At 50.1% G+C, this 24,712-nt stretch overlaps 2 protein-coding genes across 5 annotated transcripts in view; both read left to right on the forward strand.

Moving 5' to 3' along the window:
• The first annotated feature begins 597 nt into the window (after positions 1 to 597).
• AIF1L (allograft inflammatory factor 1 like) lies at positions 598 to 13,470 on the forward strand. Its single transcript, XM_030000708.2, has 5 exons — positions 598 to 726; positions 5,770 to 5,836; positions 8,864 to 8,905; positions 10,076 to 10,238; positions 11,932 to 13,470. The coding sequence occupies exons 1-5, from the start codon at positions 649 to 651 to the stop codon at positions 12,017 to 12,019; spliced, it is 438 nt and encodes a 145-aa protein (XP_029856568.1). The 5' UTR covers positions 598 to 648; the 3' UTR covers positions 12,020 to 13,470.
• A 1,406-nt stretch (positions 13,471 to 14,876) lies between these two features.
• NUP214 (nucleoporin 214) overlaps positions 14,877 to 24,712 on the forward strand; it is a 46,371-nt gene continuing 36,535 nt past the window's right edge. For 3 of the 4 annotated variants that reach the window (XM_030000704.2, XM_030000703.2, XM_030000705.2), the window contains exons 1-10: positions 14,877 to 15,123; positions 16,699 to 16,894; positions 17,730 to 17,881; positions 18,135 to 18,339; positions 18,823 to 18,893; positions 19,236 to 19,299; positions 20,603 to 20,706; positions 21,292 to 21,398; positions 22,067 to 22,133; positions 22,703 to 22,826. In XM_030000704.2, the coding sequence (XP_029856564.1) occupies positions 15,082 to 15,123; positions 16,699 to 16,894; positions 17,730 to 17,881; positions 18,135 to 18,339; positions 18,823 to 18,893; positions 19,236 to 19,299; positions 20,603 to 20,706; positions 21,292 to 21,398; positions 22,067 to 22,133; positions 22,703 to 22,826 (1,132 nt within the window). In that variant the 5' untranslated portion in view covers positions 14,877 to 15,081. The remainder of the gene's footprint in view (positions 15,124 to 16,698; positions 16,895 to 17,729; positions 17,882 to 18,134; positions 18,340 to 18,822; positions 18,894 to 19,235; positions 19,300 to 20,602; positions 20,707 to 21,291; positions 21,399 to 22,066; positions 22,134 to 22,702; positions 22,827 to 24,712) is intronic. The other variant, XM_030000702.2, reaches the window with a different exon arrangement.

The following is a 24,712-nucleotide window of genomic DNA, read 5'->3' on the forward strand; positions in this document are numbered from 1 at the left end:
CTAAAACCCACTTTAGCCCAGGTTTTTTAAAAAAGGTGGCTAGCCGAGATTGCAGGGGGAGCGAGGGGGCATTAGATCCCGGCCAGGACACGCATCGTCAGCTTGGTCGTGTCTGTCCTGCGGTGGATGCCTTTTCCTGCTGTTCCTGCTCCAGGGCTTATCCAGCACGGACCCGCAAGCGGTCGTCCTTTGTCATACACCACGTAGCGTGTATCCCACCACAGCACCTTGCAAACCTACCACCGGTACCCGAGCGGGGACCCCCGAGGCGGCGGGGCGGGGCGGGGGGTGCACCTGCCCCGGGGTGGCTCCGGAGCGGATCCCGGGGGGATCGCGGGGGTCGCGGCCGCTGTTGCACGGTGGGCGCCGGAGGGAGACTGTCCCTTCCCATCCCATCCCATCCCGCCGCCTCCCTCCCGTCGGGGGCTCGGCTCTCCGCCGCTTCCCCACCTCGCTCCGGGACCTTGCCGTTTTCCAGTTAAAGAGCCTGCCCGGGGTCAACAGTCCGTTCTGGACGGCGGGGCGGGGAAGGGGTTAACGGCAGGGGCGGAGGGCCCGCACCGCCCGCCCGGCACGGCACGGCCCGGCCCGGCCCGGCCCTGCCCGCCCCTACTTAAGGCGGCGGCGGGCGTGGGGCGGCTCCGTGAGATGGCGGCTCCGCGCCGGCCGAGCGGCGGGGGGCTGCGGCGGGCCCCGCAGGACGGGCGGCTGGAGGAGATCAACAAGGTGGGGCTGGGGCCGCCCCCCCCCCCCCCCCACACACACACACACATCCCTTCCCCGAGCCGATCCTTGCCGGGGCAGCCCCGCGGGGGCGGGATGGGGATGGGGGGGGCGGCCGCGTTGGGGTTTGACCCCACGCCCGGGTGGGGACGGGGGCTGCGGCGGTGCCGGGTGGGGGAGAGCGGGGAGAAGGTGGGGACAGGTGGAACTGCCCCCCCCCCACACACACACCTTTGCTTGTGTCCCCCCCCCTCGGAGGGAAATGCGGTTCGAGGAGGCAGGCGGTGGCCTTGCGGGGAGGGGGGGGGGTTGCTCTCCATGCCCTCCACTCGTGGCGTTCCCCTCGCGGGCGGCTTTTCCCCCTGCAGCACCCCACAGCCCGGGCGGGTGGGAGAGGGCCACTGGGTGCCCGTGGATGCTCAGTGGCCGGCTGCCACGAAAGTCCCTCTGGGACCGTGCCCCAGCAAGAATAGTTGCTATTGTTCTACCGGAGGGCTTCAACCTCCCGTCCGCAGTATCGAGTGCTTCGATTTCTTCTCCTGGGAGCGAGGAGTTTCTGCTGCTCAGAAAAGCTGACTCAAGCCTTTCTAGTTTTTAATTGCGGTGGGTGAATGGGGGACCCGGGATGGTTGGACGTCCCACAAGCCTTGGGTAGGGGGAATGGCAGCTCCTGGATTAGTGCAAAGTACGCTGGGCTGCGTGCCCTTCGTGCTGGGGTCAGGCAAGGTTCTCGCCCTGGAGCTTCAGCCTTGCCCTGTCCCTTGCTTGGCATGGCCTGCGGGGGCAGCTCCGTTGGCATCCCTCCTGGGCAAGAGCGGTTCTGAGGGTGAAAAGAAGGTTTTAACCTTGAAACAATTAACGAAGGGGTTTCTAGGGTCATTTCTAGGTGGGTTTGGTGGTCGCTCGCTGATACAGCCAGCGGCATCTTGGTGTTACAGGTGGAGAAACAAGAGCTGCACAAGATGAGAGCCTGGAAGAGGAGGTGGGCTTGCCTTGCCCTGGCGTTGTCTAGACCGTGAAAAGTGCTAATATGTTCCTCCAGGCAGGGGTGAGACAGCGGAGGTGAGGTTTATGTAGGTCACTGGAAAGGGAATTACATCGTTAGAAGCCAGGAGATGCTACGGAATAGGAGTGGAAAAGAGGTGCTGCGGCATAAGGTGTAGAATAAGAGCACTTGGCTAAAAAGGAGCCTTTGAAACCTGGTGTTGGAAGGCAGACATGACATGCCCTGTGCCAAGGAGGTACGTAGGTGGGTCTAACACCTTCAAGGTGGCATTGACCTTTGGGGGAGGAAGGGAGTGTGTTGTACCTATTGCCGCAGTTTCTGCTGCTGCAGAGCTGTCCTCCAGCATCACTCGGGCACAGGGTGGATACGTGATCTGGTAGGTGCTGTAGGACTGAGTCTGAGAAGTCATGCTTCCAGGGACGCTGCTGATGTGCCGCTGCTGTGCCCCGGGGCTGGGGGCTCTTCTTCCTCCCACGCAGGGGACAGGCTCCTATCCCTCCCCTAAGCAGCCATCACTTCTGGCAAGCTTTTTCTCTGGGTGAAGTTTGGGTGACGAAAATGAAACAAGCTACATAACTTCCCACTGACGGAGGTGGCAGCTGCTTGTTCCTTGCTGCCCTGTGTGTCGGCTCGGTGCTAGGAGAAGAGATTTGAGCGGCTAGAAATCAAGCTGCAGATAGCATGGGTAGTGGCAGCCCACGGATCCCGAGAAGCTGTTGCACTGTAGCGGCTCTGGGCAGCAAACCCCAAGCTGCTGCGCTTTGCTCGCTCCGCCAGCTTTGTGCGGCGGTGGTGGGGGAGTTTGCTGTGAGCGGGTGCGCAGCAAAGCGGCTCACACCTCTCTCTGACACAGAGCTGATATGTAGACCTGGGCTGATACTGTGGCTGGAGCCAGGGAGGGGATTTCCCAAGCCCTGAAGAGCCCCAGGGCTGCAAACCAGTAAAGTGCTCCTAATAAAACCTATCAGGCCAAATTCCTATCAGGCTTAATCTCATTGTCTCATCCTAACGCTTAGCTCCCTCCCAGCCCTGTTTTTCTGGCTGGTTTCTACCCCAGAGCTCTCACTGGGATAAGGGTCTTTGGCAGGCCGTGTCCTGAGTGCACACGTGCTGCTGAAGGACAGCTGAATCCTAGTATTGAATTCTCTCTTCCAGCCTGAAACGCTCCTCCGGGATCCCCTCTTGGCCGTTCCCCTCTTCCTGGGGAACGGCAATCACATTGTTTAGCCTCGTGCATCAAGGTGGCAAGTCTAATCCAGCCCAGATTAATTTCAACCTAGTTTTACCCTCTAATGCTCTGCGTTGCGGGGAAGGAATTCAGCCTGCTGGAGAGCAGGTGCCTGCTTCTCCCATCCAGGGTGGGCATGAGCATCCCTCAGCCCCTTCCCAGCCCCAGCAGGCAGGGTGGCTGGCGTTGAGCACTTAAACAGCCCAGTGGGAGCTTGGCCTGCTGGTTGGAGATGCCTTTTTGGAAAGGGAGGAAGCATCTGGCTTTGCTCACGTTGTCTTGCAGGTAGCTGGGACTTGTGTGGCTCCTTTTATTGGCTTAGAAAAGTATCTCTGCCCAAGAAAGGCTGTTCAGGGCAGGAGTGGGGGAGAGGCTGAGGCTTATGAAGCAGTTCTTATTAATAGAACACGGCCCTTAAAGTGGGAGCTTTAGCAAAGGGCTCTAGGAGGAACTTCAGCCACTCTGAGTCACTGGCCCTGGGGACTGAATTCCTGTGTGCTATTGTGAGTGTTTGCCTTATCGCAGTCATAGCCCGGCTTGCATACAATGTGGAGGGTGGAATGCCTTTGAAATATGCTCCCCTGTTGCTTCCTTCGGTCTGGAGCAGAGCTGTGACACTGGTAGGCTGTCCAGTTCCCCTCCAGTTGAAATGCAAGGGGACTGGGTGCTAGGTGTGTGCACAGTGTCACCCATCCTGCTCTCCTGCCACGCTGCCAAGGGCTGTTGTCCCCCGGGCGCATGTCCCTCAGCTATCGTGTATGGATGTAACATTCCCTTTGGTCTTCACCATTTCTGTCCTACTGCTTGCTCGGAGAGAAGTACAGCACTCTGCTCTCACATCCCCTGACCTGCTGATAGGTGGAAGCTGTCTGCTGCTCCTGCGCGGCAGCAATGAGGCTCTGACCCGGTGGCCAGGAGATGCTCTGGCCCCGTTTCAGTTCTCAGTGATGTTTGGCAAGTTCCTTCTACAGAGGCTATTTGGTGGCAACGGCAGTAGGTAACACTACTCCGCTCGCTGGTGACTTCTGCTGCTGGCTGAGCCCAGGTCTCAAAGCTGAATCGGGCCCTTTGTGTTGGGCTGGCAAATGATACCCCTGGGTAGAAATAACTGAGATAAATGAAATTGAGTTGGCAAAGGAGAGCAAAAGAAGGAACTGGGAACATAGCTTTTCACCACAGCTTTCAATTTGACTTGGTGTCCATGGTGATAAGGGAAGTCTGTGTCACGCTGGTTTAGTGGGCACAGACTCTGGTGTCCCATCTGGAGTTTGTGAGATGGGAGGAGGGGATGGCAGTCATTTCTGTCCTACTGCACTTCCTACAAAACCTTAGTTCAGCTGCAGAGAAAAGACTCACCAAAGCAGTGGTGAACTGGCAGTTTGAGGTATTTGGAGTCCCTGGGCAGGTCCAGGCTCCCCTGTCCCAGCGAGAAAGGAGGGGCAGCTCCAGGTGTGTGGGCTGGGGGGGGGGCCAGGAGCATGTGCTGCAGGTCAGGGTGGCAGGCAGCGATCAAGCACGAAAGGCTTGGGGCTGGCTGTGGCAGCAGGAACCAGGCACCAGCGTGGGGCTGCAGTGTTTCCGCAGCTGGCCCAGCAGCCAGACTGGCACAGCTCATCCCACCTGGGGGAGAGCTGGTTTCAGTTTTCCTTCTGGAAGAAGTGAGAACATGCTCTGGAGGTTGGAGGGCGTTTGGGTTACCGATGGCTGTGTGGACCTCCTACAGTCCTGATGCCCTAGTGCCTGCCAGTGGGGCTTCTTTGGCGTGGGGGGGGTGGTCTCGTTAATCACAAGTGATGCTGCCCCAGTACTACCAGTGCCGGAGATCCTAGTCTCTTGGCGACCCACTCCTGCCTTCCTTGTGAGCATGGAGAACAGTGGTTAGGAACACATGCCCCCAGCAGGGAACAGCCTCAGCCCTCTATCCACCCTAACCCCTGGAGGGGTTTTATCCTGGACAGGCCATGCACAAGCTGTGCAGATGTTAATGATTTCTACACTGAAGAATGTGGTGTTGTTGCTGAACACAGATCGAGTCATTAAGCTGTGCTGGGCTCGCTGGAGCTAGGCGGTGTGGGAGGGTAGAGACAGGAGCGGGACCCTGCTGCTCACAGCTGCAGGGGCGGGGGGTGTTGCTGGCAGTGCAGTGCAGTGGAGCTGGCTGTGCAAGTTGTGGTCTGTTCTCTGGGGTACCCAAAGGTTTCTGAGGTGGGGCTAGGGACAAGTGACCAGAAGTGACCCAGGATTTCCTCTTCAGCCTGTGCAGGGTAGGGGGGAAAAATGAGTAGACAGTCTGAGAGAGTGAGAGGCTGTTCCTTACCCCAAAATACCTGTCCTCTCTTGGGTGCATGGCGGTCTGCGACCTTTGCCTGTTCTATTTGCTAGCCCTCAGAGTTTATCCAAAGAGTTTGAAATTGGAGATCAGAGTGCTTTTTGCAAGGACTAGGAGCCGTTGCTGGGAATAGGTGCTCGACCCATGCTGTGCATGCTTAAGTAGAGGTGTGGGGAACTGAAACCTTGGATGAGCCAGAAGAGGGAGTTTCATGCAGTTATTCCAAAGGCACGTGGGGTCGGGTCCTCCCTCGAGCTGTTGGTGGGAAATCTGAGACACCAGAGGCATTCCACTTGCGCTGGAATGTTAATGACAAGGTGTGGGGGGATTCAACCCATTTTCAAGCCTCCTGGCACTGTTGCTCGAATGTGGCGCTCTGGGAATTGCGTAGGTCTTCTGGGTAATGCTGCATTTGTACATGCCTTCTAGGGTGTTTTCCTTTGCATCTTTAACCTTGGGGATATTCTTTTTTTTCTGTTTTAGGAATTTCTCTGTGACCCAAAGTTCAGTGATGAAGAAGATCTGGAGGAGAAGTTGGCAGTGTTCAAAGGTGAGAACTGGAGGGTTTCCCTGTCATTTCAGCCTGACTATTTGCTCTGAACAGATTGTTTTCCTCGGCACATGGATCTTACCAGCCTGAGATTCTCTGCCAAATACAAGTGACCGAGCTGGGATGGATGCCTCCCCCTTGCTTGTGGGACTTGGTGAAACTCCCCAGGGAGGTGGTTTTCCCACATGAGCCTTTGTGCTTCCCCCGCTTGCAGGGCAGGGACATGTCACCCTACAGACATCTTGCCTGGTGGCTGCTATCACTGCAAAACCTGCTGCGTGGGCAAAACCGTGGGGAGCAGCAAAGGAGGACGGTTTCTGTCTAGATACCTAGACAAGCCAGCTGGTACAATGGATGATGCAGTAGCTGGACTCTTTTTTTTCCCAGTGAGTAGGAGGACCTCTTCCCACAGAGCAGAGGTCTCAGCTGCTTCCTGAAGGAGTCAGGGACTTTCTCTCCCCAAAAGTTTCTTCAGTCTGATCTGGTCCTTCCCCAGCCCCTTGGTACCTGAGGCAACAGCAGCAATGTGTCTCTAGTCCTGGCCAAAGCCTAACTCCAGTGGGTCAGCAGATCTGGGACTTAGGTTTGGGCCATTTGCTGGGATGGGGGATAGAGAAACGGCTCAAAAGCCTGGGGTCCTCTGGAGCTTGTCCCCAAAGTGGTTACAGGGCAAGATTTGGCAGGGCTGTTCTGGATACATCCACTTCCTTTCCAAGCAGTGGCTGAAGGCAGTTGAGAAAACATGCCTTCTGCGTCACACTCCCCTCAAGGTTTGTCCTCAGCCTGGCTCTAACCAAATAAAACCTGACCTTGCTTCCATTTCAGGCGTTGTCTGCTTTTTCCCTTTGAATTTTGGCTTTGCAATTCAGCATGGAAGAAGCTGGCTGGGGTTCTGTGATCCCTTACCCTGCTGCGCACAGAGAAGCCTCCTGCGCTCCCCGTTCTTTCTGTTGCCTTTTGTATGGCTTTGGCTTTTGGCTGCAGCCCCGCATTATTTTTCCCATCACAATTGGGGCTCTTCAAACATTGCAACTGTAGGTCACAGGCTCAGAATTCCCTGTAACGAGAGCCTTTGGCATCTCTTCCCGCTGCCTCGTGAGTTTGCCTCCGTGGCCTGTCCCGCTCTCCAACGCCTCCTCCGGCTCCTCCAACAATCGGCTCATTGTGTGATGATGGGAGCAGCGTTTCTTCTCTGCCGTCCTTCCCGCTGCCCTCCCCAGCCGGGCCCGGGGAGCCCCCGTGCAGTGTTTGTGTAAATGCGTTTGTGAGGGGAGGGACCACGCATGGTTTTGCCCCACCAAATCCCTGCAGCTGGGATGGGAGGGAAAGACAAATGTGCGAGCCGAGGCTCAGAGCACGATGATGTAAAGCTGCCGCTGTTCTCAGTGCTTTTGGCTAAGAGTCAGCTGAGAAGAAAAGAAAACATGTGCTGGGCACGGACACGGCAGAGCAGGGTTTGTGTCCCTGAACACATGCTGGGGTGCCTGACCCCTGCCCGGGGAGGTGGCGGTTCATTTGCGCAAGGTCATTATGGTGGGGCAGAGCGTAGGGAGAGCCAGTTCCACATCAAGCATTGCTTTGGCCCCTGAGCACATGTGACGGCCCCAATTTCATCTAGGATCGGTTGCTTAATGCTCGAAGGAAGATGTTTATTCCTGCCTGAAGCATGAAAAGCTTTGGTTTGTACGTGGTATTCCCATAGGTCTGTCCTGGTCAGCTCATGACAGCAGTAATGCACCAGCTGAGACCCAGGTGAAGACATGTCAAGCTATTCCTCTGCCTCCTGCCTGTAGTTGCTATCAGTCCAATTAACCCAGGACTTTCCTTCAGAAACACAGGTTCTGGGAAGGCTCCAATGTGTGAAATATCCCCTCTTCCCTTTAGCTCCTTAAATTAGCCTGCCACTTCTCTGTTCACGCTCATCTGCTTGCTGGTTTCCCTGGAGCAGAGGCAAAAGGTCTTTTCCCTTTGGGGAAAGGAGCGGTCTGGGAGCTCTCACTTAATTTGAGTCCTGCGAGGCTGTTCTGGGGAGCGAGTGCTAACTGCAGGGCAAGTGGAGGCTTCTCCAGCTCAGCACAGATGGATGGTGGCAGCAGGCATCTTGTTCTTCTCACTTAGCAGAACTTGAGATGATGGGGGGCCCCCTGCGGTGCTAGGAGCTGTATTGTCTGCAAGACAGACAAATCCTTGCCTGAAGAGCTTAAAGTCTAAATGGGGAACAGCTAGCGGGGAGGGAGGGAGGGAGGGGTAGGAAGCACACAGGTGTGCCACTCCAAAGGTCAGAAGCAGCACAGGACTGAAATTCTGATTTTTCTAACTCAAATCAGTGCTCTGTCTGTCACAGCATGTGAGCTTTTGTCCTGCAAAGCTAACCAGACTTTCTTGCACGGGATCTGCCTTTCTCCGAGGATGCTGGCGTTGCCCGATTCAGCAATGTTTGACTGCAGGCTGGAAGGGCAAACAACCTGCTCCAGCGTAACTCCTCCTAGGTGTGTTCTTGGCTTTGCCCTCTTGCTGTGATCCTTGAGCATCTCTCCTGGCAGGTGCTGCTCTGGGAGTGCAGCACAGCTTTGGGAGGACTGTAGAGCCTGTCCCTTGCTATTGCAGGCAACTACGTCATTTAATCTCCCTCCTAATCCGATCAAGCTTCATTTTGGGAGTGCTCGGGGTTTTGTTTTCCTTGCTACTCCTTCTGGGAGGCTGTTCCAGAGCTTTGTTTTTCTGGCTGGAAACCTTTTAATGCTATTCATGGCTAGCTGATACCTTGTTCTCATGCCAGTGTTTTCCTTCAGCTTAAATGAAAAGCAGCCACAATTAAAGAGTGCTTAACTCCAGGGCCCTGGAATTGAGATAAGGGTGCTAAAACCAGGTCTTGAGATGGTCTCCCTCTCTGAACTGTTTGCATTCAGCAGTATATCAATCTTATCCCCTAATCTTTTATTTCATTGCTCTAAGCAGGAAGGCCTCCAAAGCCCTGCATACCCCCTGCTCTAGTGTCCTGCTAACTTGCATCTGTGTCTCTTCCAGAGAAGTACATGGAGTTTGACCTGAACAACCAAGGCGAGATCGGTGAGTGACTCGGGGATGCTGGTGCTGGGCTGGAAAAGCAACAGCTTGCTAAGTTGGTGTCTGCTGCTGTATCTGCTGCTTCCTGCTGCACTGATGTTGCCGAGGAGGAAAACCTGTGGGCTTTTCCCACGTCCAGCCTTGCTTGGATCTCGATTGCCAGCCAGGGGCTTCCTTGGCTCTCCAGCCCCTGCCTTTCAGCTTCCTCACCTCTATCCTCACCTGCTTCAAGACCTAAGCTCTTCTCAGTCCTATTTTCCTCCTGAGTTTCTGCTTAGCTCCTCCACTTCTTTCTGCTTGCTCTAAATGTTTTTTTTTCTCCCTTTTTTTCCACTGAGGTCTTCTCAATCCTTAGCATTTCCAGAGCTAGGAAGTTGCAGGGCTCGGACAATCCTGGGTTTTGCCTGGCTTGAGGCAGAAGCTGTATAAAACCACGAGCGCTGCTGTGCAGAGAAGCTCTTTGCTTTGCTGGGAGGGGAGCGGAGGGAAGCGGGGGACTTGGGTGTGAGTCTGGCTCAGCTGAGCGGCCCTGGTTTGGGCCCGGAAAGCACCAGTTACGTAAAGATCCAGCCTTCTGCAGGCCTGGAGCTGACACCGAAGTGTAATCACTTGCATGCTGTGCCCTTCCAGGAGGCTGCTGCCTTATTCCCCTCCTCCACCAGTCCTCAAGCTGAAGGAAAGCCTGTGGGGAGCGGGAGGAGGCCTGACTCAGCTGCGCTGCCGTTTCCTGGAGGGAAGGGGCCGCAGCTCACAGTGGAGCAATGGAAGGAAATGGCCTGTGGCGATGGGCAGGGGCACCTGCTCCCCACAGCCTCTTTGGCTCTAACCCCAGCCTCGCTTCCCTCCTCCCCATCCTTGTGATTCTTGGCACCACGCTCCGAGCTAGGGAGCAGCGTCCCCGCGTGTCTGGAGCACTCGGAGGGTCGTCCCTCTTCTGCGTGCGTGGTGCTTTTATCTTGAGCTGCGCAAATGGGGAGCGATGCTCTGTACTGGGCGGTACAGCAGTAAGCTGTACTGGAAGGCTTCTCTTGGCTTTCAGCAACACCTTGGTGCTGTCAGCCCCAGAGTCTGCGGGTGAGGTGGTCTGAGGTGGGAACTCATGCCTGTGACCCTAGGGTTGTCTGTGCTCGGTGCGGTCACCTCTCGACAGCACCGATTGCCTTGCTCTTGCAGATTTGATGTCTGTCAAGAGGATGATGGAGAAGATGGGGGCTCCGAAAACCCACCTAGAGTTGAAGAAGATGATCTCTGAGGTGACCGGAGGAGTTAGCGAGACCATCTCGTACCAGGACTTTGTCAACGTGATGCTTGGGAAACGCTCTGCTGTGCTTAAACTGTGAGTGTCCCTGGGAGGGAGTGGGGGGGAGATGCAGGACCTGAGCTGGCATGTTGCGGGAGCCGGGAAGCAGAAGTTGTTCTGCCTGGTGGAGGCGGAGCTGGGCATGTTTGCTGTTCGTGGAGGGGAGACAAGGACCCTTGTGAAGGGGGAGTTTGCAGAGAGACACGAGAGGGTGTAATAGCCCATGTCTGGGCTGAGCAGTGGTGAGCGCTCACAGCAGAGCTGCCTGCTGCGTGTTAGTAGAGGCTTCCTCCCACACGCTCAGTGTGGAGTGATTCTCCCCCTTGCCCGAGGGTGTGCAGGCACTCGGCACTGCAGGACTTCTTCCCCTCTCTTCCCTGGGGCTTCTGCTGGCTTTGGGGACACAGGCTTCCCCTGTGAATGGTGGCAGGACTTGAGCGGTGAATGATGGTCCCGCCAACACCAGCAGTGCTGGCTCCTATTTCCCACAGAATGCTCCCTCCCTGCCTGATTTTGGAGAGACGGGCAGTAGATGGAGAGAGGACACATGCTTGAAACAGCTGGCTTGTGCTGGGAGAGGTTTTCTGCGGTACCGGCTGCCAGCACCAGCCTCCCACGGCCCCCTCTGCCCTCTCGACAGGGCTCTGAAAGTCCTGCTGTAACAAATGGCTTCCGAACACTTGCTTGGCTCCATCTCCACCCCATTGAAGCCTGGCTTCGCCTTTCACAGTCACAGAGGCTGGCCCTGCTTTTGTGTCTGTAACCACAATGAATAGGAGCTGCTCCTCTCCATCCCCCTTGCCCCTTTCTGAAGGCAGCTTTAGAAATGGAGCCAGCAGGTTGGGAGGAAGGATCTTGCTCCCACGTCTCACATGGTCCCTCTAAGCCAGTATGTGCTTGCTGGCGATGAGTCTCTCCTCTCCCCGCTGAGTGCCCTGTGTCTGTGTGTTGGGGTGCTCCTCTTCCAAGCAGGCACAGACTTCTGACACCCCTGCTCCTCCTTTCTTTCTCCATGCAAGGAGGCCGAGCCTGCAGCCTGTCCCGTATCTTCCATCCTTCCTCCCAACTGCAACAGCTTTCACAGATGGGTCCCTTCCTTTGCTAACAGACGCCCCATTGTCTACTGGACTCTTTAGAGCAGGAGCAGAAATGTGAAACTTGTCCCAAGAGCGGTACAGTCCTTTGATCCAGCGTGGCAGCTGGCATTCCCAGCGTAGCTGCAGTGCTCGGGTTGGAAGACAGTGCTAGTGGTTGCAAAATGGTTGGGATTCTTCTAGCCAGTGCTTTGCTCCTTGTCTCTGCCCTCTTCCCTGGCTGTAACTGCGGTTGCTTGCTTGGTGTTGGCTTCTGAACGTTCAGCTGTGTGGTTATGTACAAGGTGGGCCAGGGACAGTATTTGCTTTTACGCATCAGGACAACTTGGCGTGCAGTGTGCGCCCAGGGGATTTCGGAAGTGGCTGTCTAAATAAAACATGCTAATCCTCTGGGCTCTGAGAGGAAAACCAGCAGGGGCTTTGGGAACCCACTGCTGGAAGCTACTGGAAAAGCAAAGCTGCCTGCCAGGCTGGCAGCAGTGCCCTCTGTTGGCTTTCCCTCCTCTGTTAACTATCGGATGCCCTTTGCATGGGGGGCATATGGTATTTTTCAGCAGATGAGATAATCCCACCCCCAATGATGGGTAACGATGCACCTGCTTTTTGTCATTGGTATTATCTGTTGTGTTTTGCAGGGTCATGATGTTTGAAGGAAAAGCCAATGAAAGCAACCCAAAACCTTCTGGTCCGCCTCCAGAGAGAGACATAGCCAGCCTCCCTTGAAGAGGACAGGCTGAAAAATTGGCACTGTTTGCTTTGCTGGTCTGTAACAGAGGTTACCTGTGCTTTGTTACTCTTTACTGTGGACAGTCCTAGTTTTCAACTAACCTGCCTTAGAGGAACAGCAAGGGAAGCTGGAGACTCCCAGCTCGTGTCTTTCTGCTGCATCCCTTAGCCAACTTGATTTGTTAGACAGAAGCTGTAGCACCAATTGTAATGTGAGACCAAAAAAAAAAAAAATATCCTGTGATCTTACTCTTTCCTCTGCCCTTCCTGCTATTCTCAGACAAGGAGCTACTTTCTTCCCAGTGTATGGATTCAGAGCTGTGCTTGTCACGACAGGTTCCTAAAGGGCCTTGCTGCCAGACATCGACCATTTCTCTGGCAAAGCCCCCGACAGCAGCTTCATGGGTGCAAAGAAATAAGTGCCTTCTCTGCTCCGTCCTATGCTTCCTGACTTTGGACTAGTTCTTCCCCTCCTGACCTCACCAAAACACAAGTCAGGCTCCCACCTCTGTGGCCTAGTCGCATGCTAGGTGAACGTGGGAAGGTGCATGGACACCAGAGGTCTGCCTGCAGGGCCTTTAAGCTTGGAGGTGGGCATGGCTGACTGCAGGGACAGCTTCTGTCCGCTCCGTGGGTTCATCCTGCAGTCAGATCTCAGTGGGTCCAACACCAGCCACTGCAAGTGAGGATGATTACATCTACCTTAGGGGCCCCCTTCCTGAAAAATCTCTACTTGGATCTGATCAGGAGCATAACCTCTGAACGGGTGGTTGTCTGTCCTGTCCATCGAGTGCAGAAACAAGCCTGCTGTTATGCCTTTGCAGCCCTTCGGGAAGGCCTAGAGGAAATTAAACCTTCAGGTGAAAGGAAGCTGGGTGACTAAACTGTGAGCCCTGCCAGACCAGTTGCAGATGAAGATCTGTCCTCATGCAGCTGCTCTGTCCCTCTGATTTTTGCAGACCTCCCTGTATGTGTTTCAGCTTGGTTCCCTGGGGCTATTGGGTACATTTCCCTCATGGATAAGCCCTCAAATCTGCAAAATAAGAATGGCTGTAAGTGTGGAGTATGAGCTGGGATCCAGATGTAGCTGGGATTGTGCTATCCACACTGGTTACTGCGGCGATTCTTGCTCCATACACATACACAATTTCTGGAATCCAGATGTTTGCTCTTTGCCCTTTCCCTACTGTTTTCTTAAATGTTCTTGGCAGCTTTTAACTTTTTTTTTTTTAAATCGTGGTTTAATAAATAAGATTTTTAATGGAAATAAGATGATTAACTCTACTAGGCTGATTGTTCCTGCCAAAGGCTGCACTTTTAAATAAAAAAAAAATATAAAAAAAATTCTCACTACTGTTTGCATGAAAACCAAAACTGTAATGGAGAGAATTATGAGCAAAAGCAGCACCAGTCTAGTTTAAGGACTGAAAATAAATCTTCTGAAGCTACACTGTGTGTCAGTGTATTTAGTTTAGCTCCTCTGAAGCTTGGCCCATGTGATTGGTTGCAGATTAAGTGAGCTGGTTTCCAAGTCTGTTAATATAAACCCTTAAATAGATCCTAGAGATAGGTTTGGACTGTGTTGATCTGATCTTGATCTGTAATAACTGACCAAATGCCATGGAGTTTGTGTTACGAAATGCAGAGGCCACCTCCTGAAAGCTGTCTTTTTTTTGACTTGCTGAAAGCGAGCAGGTGGCAGTGCTTGTTTTAAGGAATAACTTCTTTATCAGGAGCAGACACTTGTAATGCTTCTCTTGAAAGACTATTTTTTTTTTTTTTTTTCATCCTCTCTGCTCTTGAAGCAATCGCCTGAGGTTCTTGTCTGATGTGAGTTATCAAAATGGAGACCAGGTTTCCTGGGGGAATGACTGGGTACACTTTTTCCATGTGTTCCTCAAAAGGACAGAATTGCCCTTAGATCAGAGCCCTGTGTCTGCTTTCTGCTGCCTCTTAGCCTCTGGGAAGGCACCTGCTTTTCTAGGCTATGTGTGTTAAAGCTGTGCTTCAGTTAGAAAATAGAGGGAGCATATTACACAAGGGAAATTTGGATGTGGTTTGCCACAGTTCAGATCACTGCCCAAAGCCATCACTGCTTTTGTCTCTGTGGAAATCCTTGTCCTTCTGGTCCTGGAAAAGACAGGCACAACTTGCTAGAGCTGGAAACAGCCCTTCACAACATGTCCTTGTCCCCACAGGGCTAAGCGCTAAGGCGATGTACCTCTCTGAGTGGGGGCTGAACCCTCCCCCGAACTTGAGGCAGGAGTGAGCAAGGGAAGAAACTCAGGTCCTGTTGTGACTGAAAAAACACGTGCTGCTTTTGCGGGGCCCTGGAGCGCAATTAGGCTGTCCCCGCTCGCAGAGCTTCCATCTTTCCAGCTCAGCTGCACCTGAACTGGGGGCGTACAGGGACCGACCCCGCGCGTCGGACCGTGCGCTCCCACTGCAGCCCACACTAAGGGAGTGGGATGTGCTTAGAGCTGCAGCAACGCCGGACTTTCGCTGTGGAAAAAAGCACCGAAGCCCCTTACCAAGAGTTTGACGACGGACAAGGCGGAGCGGCTCCCTGCCAGCCTCCACCATTGCGCAGCTGGGAGAGCTGGCTTGCTGACAGCCAGGCCCCATCCCTCCTGGCAGCCGAGGCTCAGCCCCAGCGGGGTCTGTCCCCTCAGGGCCTCCCCGGGGAGTGTGTGTGTGTGTGGGGGGGCACAGCCCCACGGGGCTGGATCTCCTCAGGGAGCAGAAGGGCCGGCGGGTGCGGCCTGCAGCAGCCACCGCGTCAGGCCCTACCTCAGAACATAGGGAAAAAAGGGTTTATTAAACACAGCCGCTTTGCTAAGCCTGGCCGTTTGTCCTCCCGTCCTTTAGCCCGCGGGAGCCGCGACAGACAACGGCGGGGGGGGGTCCGCTGGAGGACTCCCGGCGCCGAGGAGCATCGAGAGCTGTGGCTAGAGCGGCCGCGCCGGAAACGGAAGTGAGCGCACTGGCAGGCGCGCGGGGGTTTCCCGGCTGTGCGCAGGGCGGTGGGGACCGCGGGCCTCGGGGCTGCCGGCGCCGCCATGGGGGACGATATGGACGTGATCCCCGAGCGGGAGATGAAGGTGAGGGGCAGGGGAAGAGCAGGCGGACTGTGAGGGGGAAGCCTGCGGTGGTGGGGGGGGAGTTGACAGGCGGTTTGGGTCGGGCGGGGGGCGTTGGTTTGGGCCCGGAGGGGGGTGGCAGGACTGTGGTGGGGGGTCGACTCGGGCCGTGAGGGGAGAGGGGCTTGGGGAGGGCTTGGCCTGGGCTGTGAGGGGTGATAGGCTGTGGGAGGGACTTGGCTTGGGCCGTGGGGCTGACAGGCCGGTGGGGGGTGGGGGTGTTGGCTCGGGTCATGGTGGGAGCCTTTTGAGGCATCCTTGCAGGGTTTGCGAAGCGCTTGAGGAGTTTTCAGCAGGGTCTGGTGCAAGGCTGTGGAGTGGAAGAGGGAGGGGCTGGCATGGGCTCTGGTGGAGGGGGGCCCTGGTAGTGCCTGGGGGAGGAGAGGCAGAATGTGAGAGTTAGAGGAACCTTATTTTGGGAGAGGAGTGGTGTGTTTGTAAGGCCTCCTGTCAGCATGCCTTGCGCTGGGAATGTCTTGCTTTTGGGAACAGCATGTGTGGTTGTCTGCTATGGGACAGCGTAAACTGGAGTCTTGCAGTGTGGTGCCACCCTAGCCCATCGCTGTGTCTCCCGGAGTGTTACTGTGAGGCTGTATAAGCAGGGACTTGGCGGAACAGATTCCTGAAGACCACGTGGATCTTTGTGCAGCTGCTTTCTGCTCAGGCACCTTCAAAAACAAGGGAGTTGGGCTGTTTGCTTTGCAGAAGCTTCTGAGTTCCTGCAGCTTCCTCAGGTTGCAGGAATGTACTTACTCAGTGCTTTGGCAATAATTTGGAAACAAAACTCAGGTGCTTAATTTGAATTACTGGCATTAGATCCAGCGCTCTGTTCAACAGTTGGCACCTTGGGAAGAGAGACTCACTCCTGAGGGGAACCTCAGGTTTTGCATGGTAATAGTATAACTGCTGTTTCTTAATTCAGTTTGTGTTTTTGGAAATTTTTTAATCTCTCACTCTGCTATTCTCTTCCTCCTTTTACAAAAGGACAATGTAAATTATGAGAGAAAGGAATGCAAAAAATAAGTCTGATTATACAGAGTCATTCCTGGCGGTGGGTGAAAGGAATAACTGTATCTGTTCTGTGTGTCATAAATTACAGTAGCAAACCAAGATGCATCTAAGCAGATGTGTGCTTTGTAGGTTTACAGCAACAAGTTTTAATCAATGATGTGGTATCTCTGCTTTGTTCCCTTCTCTTTCTTTTTGTCTCTTCTATGGATTGGCCAGTTTTGGTATGTTTCTGAGAGGGTTATGTGTCCCGGACAGATTGAACTCCTGCAGGTTTTATGAACATAGGCTGCTGTGTAGAAAAGAGGTTCAGCCAATGGAAAAAATGTGGTGTGATCTCAGTCTTTCTTAGATGAGACAGAAAATGTGATGGGATGGCCAGTGACGATGTGGGTGTGGACTCTGCCTTGGCAGGTGTTTTACAGCTCTCGTGGAGAGGCTTTTCAACTCACTGTCTTAGAGAAACTGAAGTAAACTATTCTTCTTCACCAGCATATGTACAGATACTTCCCAACTCTCTTACAACAGGATTTTCAGTTCAGAGCGCTGAAGAAGGTCCGCATCTTTGATGCTCCGGATGATCTTCCCAAAGAGCGCTCTAGTCTTCTTGCAGTGTCTAACAAATACGGGCTGGTCTTTGCTGGTGGAGGAAGCAGCCTGCAGATCTTTCACACTAGAAATCTTCTCATGCAAAACCAGCTGGGAGAAGATCCCAATAAAATTGGTAAGCCACCCTTATGTCTCATGGTCTTTGCAGATGCGGCTTTATATGCATTTTTATGATATGGAGCTCTTGGCTTCTGATACAGTCCTTTTCATGCTCTTTCATGCATTTGAAATTACCACGTTTTCTTGTATGAGAAGGCAGGAATAATATTTGCTGTACCCCTAGCTGAAATGAAGTACAGTTGTTGGGAACACGTCACCAGGATGTTCTGTGCTAGCTCCTGTTCAAGTGTCTTTCAGGTTTGGCCACCTGTGTTCAGTGCCATACAGTGAGGTTGACTTTTCCTAACCGAGAATATACCCCTTCCCTTGCAGCCACACAGTGTCTTAGTAGCCAGTCTTTGAGCTGTGTACGCATCAGGGATGTGTGTGAGTGGAGGGACAGAGTTCTCGCACTGAGTTATCCACTCTGACTAAATGACTGTCCTGCAAGAGAGGAAGCAATCACTGTTCTACCACTTAAGCGTAAAATACACCGAAGTGCAAAATGGTTTTCATTCTCCCCTTGTCCTTCGTAACTGTACCGCCCGGGGTATTCATTTGCATACGTAGGTAAAACCAAAACTCTGTCCACCTATTTTTCCTCCAGGTTACTGAGAAAGGAAAGTGGAATCTTCTCTTCTTAGGCATTTGGCAACTCTTGAGACTGTATTGGTAGAGATGAAGGGGTTTGCTTTCACTCAGTTTTTCTACATGTTAGCTTTGACAGCTGCTGTTAATAAGACTGGTGATTTTTGCATAAAATTGTTCTAACAGTATTGTTTTACAAGAACAGTTCTTGGTATTTAAATTTGTCCCCTTCATTTTATCCTCCTTTCCTTTTGTGTTTTAAGTGGAGAATGTTCAGAGTACCTTAGTTCCCATGAAGTTTCCTGTACAGCACCTGGCTCTAAGCTGTGATAATCTCACGCTGTCCGTCTGTATGATATCCAGTGAGATCGGTTCCTTCATTGGCTTTTTTGATGTCCGCACATTCTTAAATCAGGTAAAGCACATGGAAAGTGTTTTGTTTTGTTTTTCAAGTTACAGCAGGAGGAGAGGCATACCTTGGGTGGGATTTTGTGTTTCTCTGTGGGAGGTGTCTTGTAAAGGATTTGTTCAGTAAACTCAAAATCTGCTTCTGATTTTCATCAGTCATTAATTTATAGGAAGGTCAAAAATGCTTGGGATTATGACTTTGGGAGAGCTTGGTTTTGTAATCAGCTTCGACTGTCTCATGTATTTGTCTTTCCCAAAAGGCAAAACAGCAGAAACGTGCATTTGCTTATCACAAACTGGCCAAGGACTCAGGAAGTGCAGCAATGGTCAATGACCTGAAGTGGAACCCCGCTAGTCCCACCATGGTGGCCATCTGCCTGTCCGATGGCAGCATCTCTGTCCTGCAGGTCACAGACTCTGTGAAGGTGTATGCCACGCTGCCTTCCTCTGTAGCTGTTACGTCTGGTGAGTGGCAGCCTCGGATAACATACAGAATGTCAGACATTGAAGAATAGAAGTGGATTGATAGGTGTAAAAAGACAGGCTATTTGTCTGGGGAGGACATTTCTTTAAAAAAATTCTTTACAAAAGGAAGGATTTAAACTCCCTAAGACTCGGAAAATGTGTTGCAATGTAACTGCTCTTTCCCAGTTGATTGGAGGAGCTGCATCTTGTGAATTAGTCAGATGTGCCCACCTGTGGTTTGTACTGTCTCAGGCTTGACTGTCATCTTCAAGGCAGCACGCAAATAAGAGTCATCATCTGCTGGCTTTTGATCTTGCAGTCTTGCTTTCTCTGTGACTGGATGACTCCCTGTTTGTTTAATTCAGATTCATAGTTTTTTGCAGGGGGGGAAAAAATTGCAGTTTTAATGTATTGGTCCTGCTTTTGTGGGGCCTTGTAACTCTCCAGTTCCTTAGTGCTAATGAAATTCTCTTTTTTGCTTAGTGTGTTGGAGCCCGAAGGGAAAGCAACTGGCTGTAGGGAAGCAAAATGGCACCGTGGTGCAATATCTGCCTGTAAGTATTGTTGCTAGTAAGGCCTTATGTCTGTTCACTAGTTTGCAATACGCTTTATTTTCTTTGCCTTGCAAGCTACAGAATTTGGTCAGGTGGCACATGGTGTGAGCCATGTGAATCTGCCCAAGCACTTCAGTAATATTAAGAGTGTCTTAGACCAATGTTGGATTTAGTTTAAGGTTTGCACCTGCCACTGAAAAGTCATGATTTCAGAGTGGCACATGGTGAATATTAAAGAGTGGGTGAGTTGCTCTAATCCGGTTCTCTGGGCTTTCTGCAAAACTTGCAATTGGCTTTGTTTGTTGGCTTTTTCTTTGTGCTTAAGAGTAGTTTTATTTGCAGAATCTGCAGGAGAAGAAAGTAATCCCTTGTCCTCCCTTCTATGACTCAGACAATCCAGTTAAAGGTACATATTTTCATTTCTTTTTTTCTTTCTTTCTTTTAAAATATTTTTACTCATTCCTCCTCATGTTGTTTTTAGTTCCAGAAGCTGTATACTGCACTGGTTACATAATTACACTGCAATTTTTAAATATTTGTAAAAAAATAACTATATGCTTTATCTCTGGGTTGTGTAGAAAAATTACCAGTCGGCCAGAGTCCTTGTCTATTTCTAGAATGTTTTAAATATGCATTTTAAAAGCTATTTTTTGCTCGCCGATGTGATAGACAGTACTGTCACAAGTAATCTCCCTTTAGCATGAAGATTTCTGGATATAAATCCTATTCTCATATTTCGTGTAAGTTTCATCTCATCATTTTGACTCTTGAATAAAATGTCAAAGCAGTAAGTTTAGAAAAGCAGAAACACTTCATTTGGATATGCCAAAACATCATCCATGTTTGGAAACGCTGGCATTGTCTCACCTGTGATATTGTCAAGCAAACTAAATACATTCTTTTGGTTTGTTTTGGAAATTTCTGGGATCAAATAGTTTTCCCCCCTAATAAGATTGATGTTCTGCAGCCAAATCATTGAAGTTCTTTATCTTGGTAGTTTAGAAGTTAGTGATTCCTTATTTGTTTTTGTCTTTTGCTTTTGTGTGCTGTGCACAGTTAAAATCGATATACAAGAAAGTATCTGTCCTAGTTTCAGCTGGGATAGAGTTAACTGTCTTCCTAGTAGCTGGTACGGTGCTATGTTTTGAGTTCAGTATGCGAAGAATGTTGATAACACGGATGTTTTCAGTTGTGCTAAGTAGTGTTTAGACTAATGTCAAGGATTTTTCAGCTTCTCCTGCCCAGCCAGCGAGAAAGCTGGAGGGGCACAAGAAGTTGGCACAGGACACAGCCAGGGCAGCTGACCCAAAGTGGCCAACAGGGTATTCCATACCATGGGACGTCCCATCTAGTATAGGAACTGGGAAGTGGGGGCGGGGAATCGCCGCTGGGGGACTAGCTGGGTGTTGGTTGGCGGGTGGTGAGCAATTGCACTGCGCATCATTTGTATATTCCAATCCTTTCATTATTGCTGTTGTCATTTTATTAGTGTTATCATTATTAGTTTCTTCTTTTCTGTTCTATTAAACCGTTCTTACCTCAACCCGCGGGTTTTGCTTTTTTTTTTCCCGATTTTCTCCCCCATCCCACTGGGTGGGGGGGGAGTGAGTGAGCGGCTGTGTGGTGCTTAGTTGCTGCCTGGGGTTAAACCACAACAGTATCATTCTGAAGTGTTTCTGCCTGAGGTAACTTGTTTCCTTCTCTTTCAGTTTTGGATGTACTGTGGATTGGCACATACGTCTTTACTATTGTATATGCAGCAGCTGATGGGACGCTGGAAACACCTCCAGAAGTGGTCATAGCCATATTGCCTGTAAGTGCCAGCAAGTCACAATGACAGAAGTGTTTGTTGCTTGTGTTTAACTTGTTTATTGCAATGGCAAGTTGCTTTTAATACTGACATTGGCATCATGTAGAATTCAAGTTTGGTACTACTGTCAATCATGGTTTTGGGGTTGGGGGATTGAGTGGAGGAAGTAGTATCCAACTGAAAACCAATCAGTCACCTGTTCTCTGCTGAGATCAAATTGTGACATGAAGACTTCTGGCCTCTGAAGTAAACACTTGGGAAGAAAACCTTACCTGATGTAGAGTCCTGATACTTTTTGTGTGTGTGTATGTGTATTTTTTTGTTTAGGTTAAGGAGATTTTTGGGCCTGATGATATGCTCTTATTTAGTATCAGGTTATTCATTGCTGGGGAGGGAGTGTGAGATCTAAATTCCCTGGTAACTACTTTATTGTTCCTTTATCTTTTGGAGGAGGGTTTTGGTTTGTTTGCTTTTTTCTTTGTTTTTCAAGTGGTCTCACGATGGCTGTTCTCTCTTGAAGTATGTGGCAATTATTGGTGTACCCTGATGCAGTCATTGGAAGGTAGATTAATAATGTTGGTCTTACAGAAAAAGGAAGAGAAGCGACCAGAGAAGTTTGTGAATTTCATGGAGCCTTGCTACGGGAGCTGCACAGAGAGACAGCATCATTACTTCCTCAACTATGTTGAGGAATGGTGAGTGGCAGGAATCATGGCAAGGTCTTTCCCTTGTTATGCATGTCTGAGTGGTCAGTGTTTCTCCACGTATATTGTGTTAGTTCTTTTTGTAAACTATATAATACCTGAATATGAGAGAAATGAAATGAAATTGGTATTTTGAAAATGCTTTGTGAAAGCACAGCTCATTTCTCTTGCATACTTTATCTCCATGCCAACACACTCATTTGTCTGGTGAGAATTCACATGATTTCATGCAGGTACATAAGATTGTTTAAAATCTGTCATAACCATTTCCCTTGAGACTGTAAGTCATAGGTTGGGTAAAGCATGACCTTTTGTCTTGCTTAATTGTGTATCTATGTGAAGAAGCTGTTCCTAACTTTTCAACTACTTGACTCGGACCATCATTATTTATGATGCTACAGTGTCTGTCACATCTTTGGTTGGCAAGGGGATTCAGCCCCTGGTGACTAGTTTTAAAGGGAACAAAAAAAAAGTTCTAAAAAGTTCTGTAGTGATGTAGCCAGTCATGTTTCCCTCACCTTGGGAGGAAAGGTCAGTTTTATATTGTTACAACTGTATTCCTAGTTATGAATTTGTATAGATGATAATGAATTGTGGAGCTGGGGACCTTGCTGTGGATTGTCATGTTGGTTTTAACCTATTGGTGTCCATGCTTACAGGGATCTGGTTCTGGCAGCTTCAGCAGCTTCCACAGAAGTCAGCATTCTTGCCAGGCAAGGGGATCAGGTAATATTTTTGTTCCTGTTGCATTTGTGCATATGTATCTCCTCTTTCTCGAAAATCTAAGCAAGTGTAACCTGTATAAGATCTGGAATACAACTGAGATGGTATATTTTTAAAAAACACCTAAACAGCCTTTTTACATCTGAGTTGTGGATAATCTTAAGGTAAATGTAATTCTTAGGTGAACAAGAGATCTGTGACACAAAAGAGAAAGGGTAAACAGAAACACAGTATGTTGTGAACCAAGTACTAGAGGTCTACTTTTCATGATTCACTTGGCAGTCTCAAAATTTGGTCAAGCTCACTGTAATAAAGTGATTCGTGTGAGCTAATCAATTGAAGTTAAACATTAAAACTGTCTGACCTTAACTCTGACATGCAATGATGTGTGAGAAATCACACACAAATCTGTGATGGGCCCTGATACTTCTGGCATATGTTAATTTGACAAATTCAAGTAGATGCTCTCTAGCTTTTTTGCAGTCTTATCTTTCAACTGTAGTAGGCTAGAGTTCTGAAGAAGGCTGATCACAGGAAAGCAGTACTCAAAATAATAATCTAACTTTCTGCAGAACTGGGAATCATGGGTTTTGGAGGACTCCAGCAGAGCAGAACTTCCTGTGACAGATAAGAGTGATGACACTCTGCCTGTTGGTGTTGCTGTAGACTACACCAGTAACATGCCTATCCCGATCAGTAAGTCTTGTTAGTCTTTTTTGTGGAATAGTCCAATAATAGCAATATATGAGATATTTTTGAGGGGCGGCCTGGTGCACAGGGTTCTGGGAGATCGTTCTGAAAGGGAGACCGACACACATCCTGCCTCTTTATACTAAGCCCACAGCACATGTGGGCTTGCTTCTGTGTAAGGATTCAAATGGCAAAGTTTTAAATATGATTCTTTGTCAAAACTTTCAGCAGCCTGGGATACTACACTAACAGCACCTGAGTTATGTCTTTGTTTCACAGAGCCAGGATAATAGTGAGTTTAAAGGAGTCATATTCTAACACTGGGGATTTCAGACTGCCTGTGAGGTTTTCTTTATTCTTGTAGCTTACATCGTTTTGCAGAACTGTTTTGTATGAAGTACATTTGCACTGATCTAAAGGAAAAGGGGGTTAGTTTCAAAGCCAGAAAAAGCAAAGATTATTGAGGTGAATGCGTAGATTTTAATTCCGCATTAAAGCACAGGGCCTGTACTGACTGAACCCTGCTGTGCTCTACATCTAGCCGGTTGCATTATTGCTGTACCTTCTGTGCTGCCTGAAGGCTCTTCAAAGCACCTTGTCAGAGGCTGAAGCTGAAGATACATCTGAGCTATTGTGTTGTACCTTAGTGAATTCTGAAAACTCTCTCTCAAAACCCAGAGACAGATTGAAATAGAGATGCCTTCAGGCAGAGTGGAAGGTACTGCAGTCAAGAGTTCCTGAAGAGCACAGGAGGGTGCCGATTAACTGAGAACTTTACCTGAATGAAAACCTACAGTAGGGAATTGAGGTCAAACTTTGTACTTGAATGCCAAATTGAATCTGAAGCCTTTTCTCTGTTAATCTATACAGTTATTGGATTAAGGAATCTGTTGGGACAGATTTTTTTAAAGCCCAGGTTGTGCTGCCTTAGACTTTTTAGAAAGGTTTTTGGAGAAGCTTTTTGCTAGCACATTCTCTGTGTTCTCACAGAGTGCAATCAGCTCAGTTTTGGCTGCACATTAATTGGCTTTACAGTTCACAGCAAGCTTGGATTGTAAAGAAACCTCACTTGTCCTGGAGCTTGTTCCGATGTGGAAACTGTCCTTCCCTAGCATGCTTTTCCTGAAGAACCAATAGGTGGAGAAACATAGCCATCCACTGCACTGCCTGACAAACGAAGCACCGTGATTATAGCACATTTTTCCTGCATCCTAGATTTGTTGCTTTTGTTTGTTTGTTTGTTTAATTAAGCACAGTTAAACCATTATAGAAATTTTTTTAGAAATACAGGGAGTGGTTTGGGGCCTTTAACTGTGCTGAGAGTATTTGAACTGAAGCAGACTCTAGGCTCAAAGCTGCAGCTGCACAAAAGGCAAGTATTTTATATCAGAGGTTCAGATCATCAGGATGTTTGTTTGAAGTTGGCTTTCTTTAAAGTTAAAAAGCTTCCTATCTAGCAATTCTCTTTCATACTTTATATATATGAATGTTAATGATGTGACAGGACCCAATGGAATGTGGGCATTGCTCAAAGGCATAGAGGGTTGAAGGAAGGAGCAGTGTATAGGTGAAGAAAAAGGGCTGCTTCAAAATATGAAAAGGCTTGGCACAGGAACTCACGCGTGAAAGTTGGGCTTTGTGATTTGGGACATGACGTTTGATTGTCAAAATAACCCTTCATCTATGAATTTATGAAATGTGAAGTCAGGAATAGGAAGGAATAAAGAAGGAAAAAAGGAGAATTGGGCATTCACGGAGAAGCAAGGGAACAAAGGTGCAAGTGAAAGGAAGAAGGGAGAAATGTAAGAAATAATTGTGCTAAGCAAGTCACATGAAGGCGCCAATGCCAGTAGGAACAGAACAGGAAACTTTTGCTGCAAGACTTACATATG

The sequence above is a fragment of the Aquila chrysaetos genome, chromosome 24, assembly GCF_900496995.4.
Source record: "Aquila chrysaetos chrysaetos chromosome 24, bAquChr1.4, whole genome shotgun sequence".
NCBI classification, from domain to species: domain Eukaryota; kingdom Metazoa; phylum Chordata; class Aves; order Accipitriformes; family Accipitridae; genus Aquila; species Aquila chrysaetos.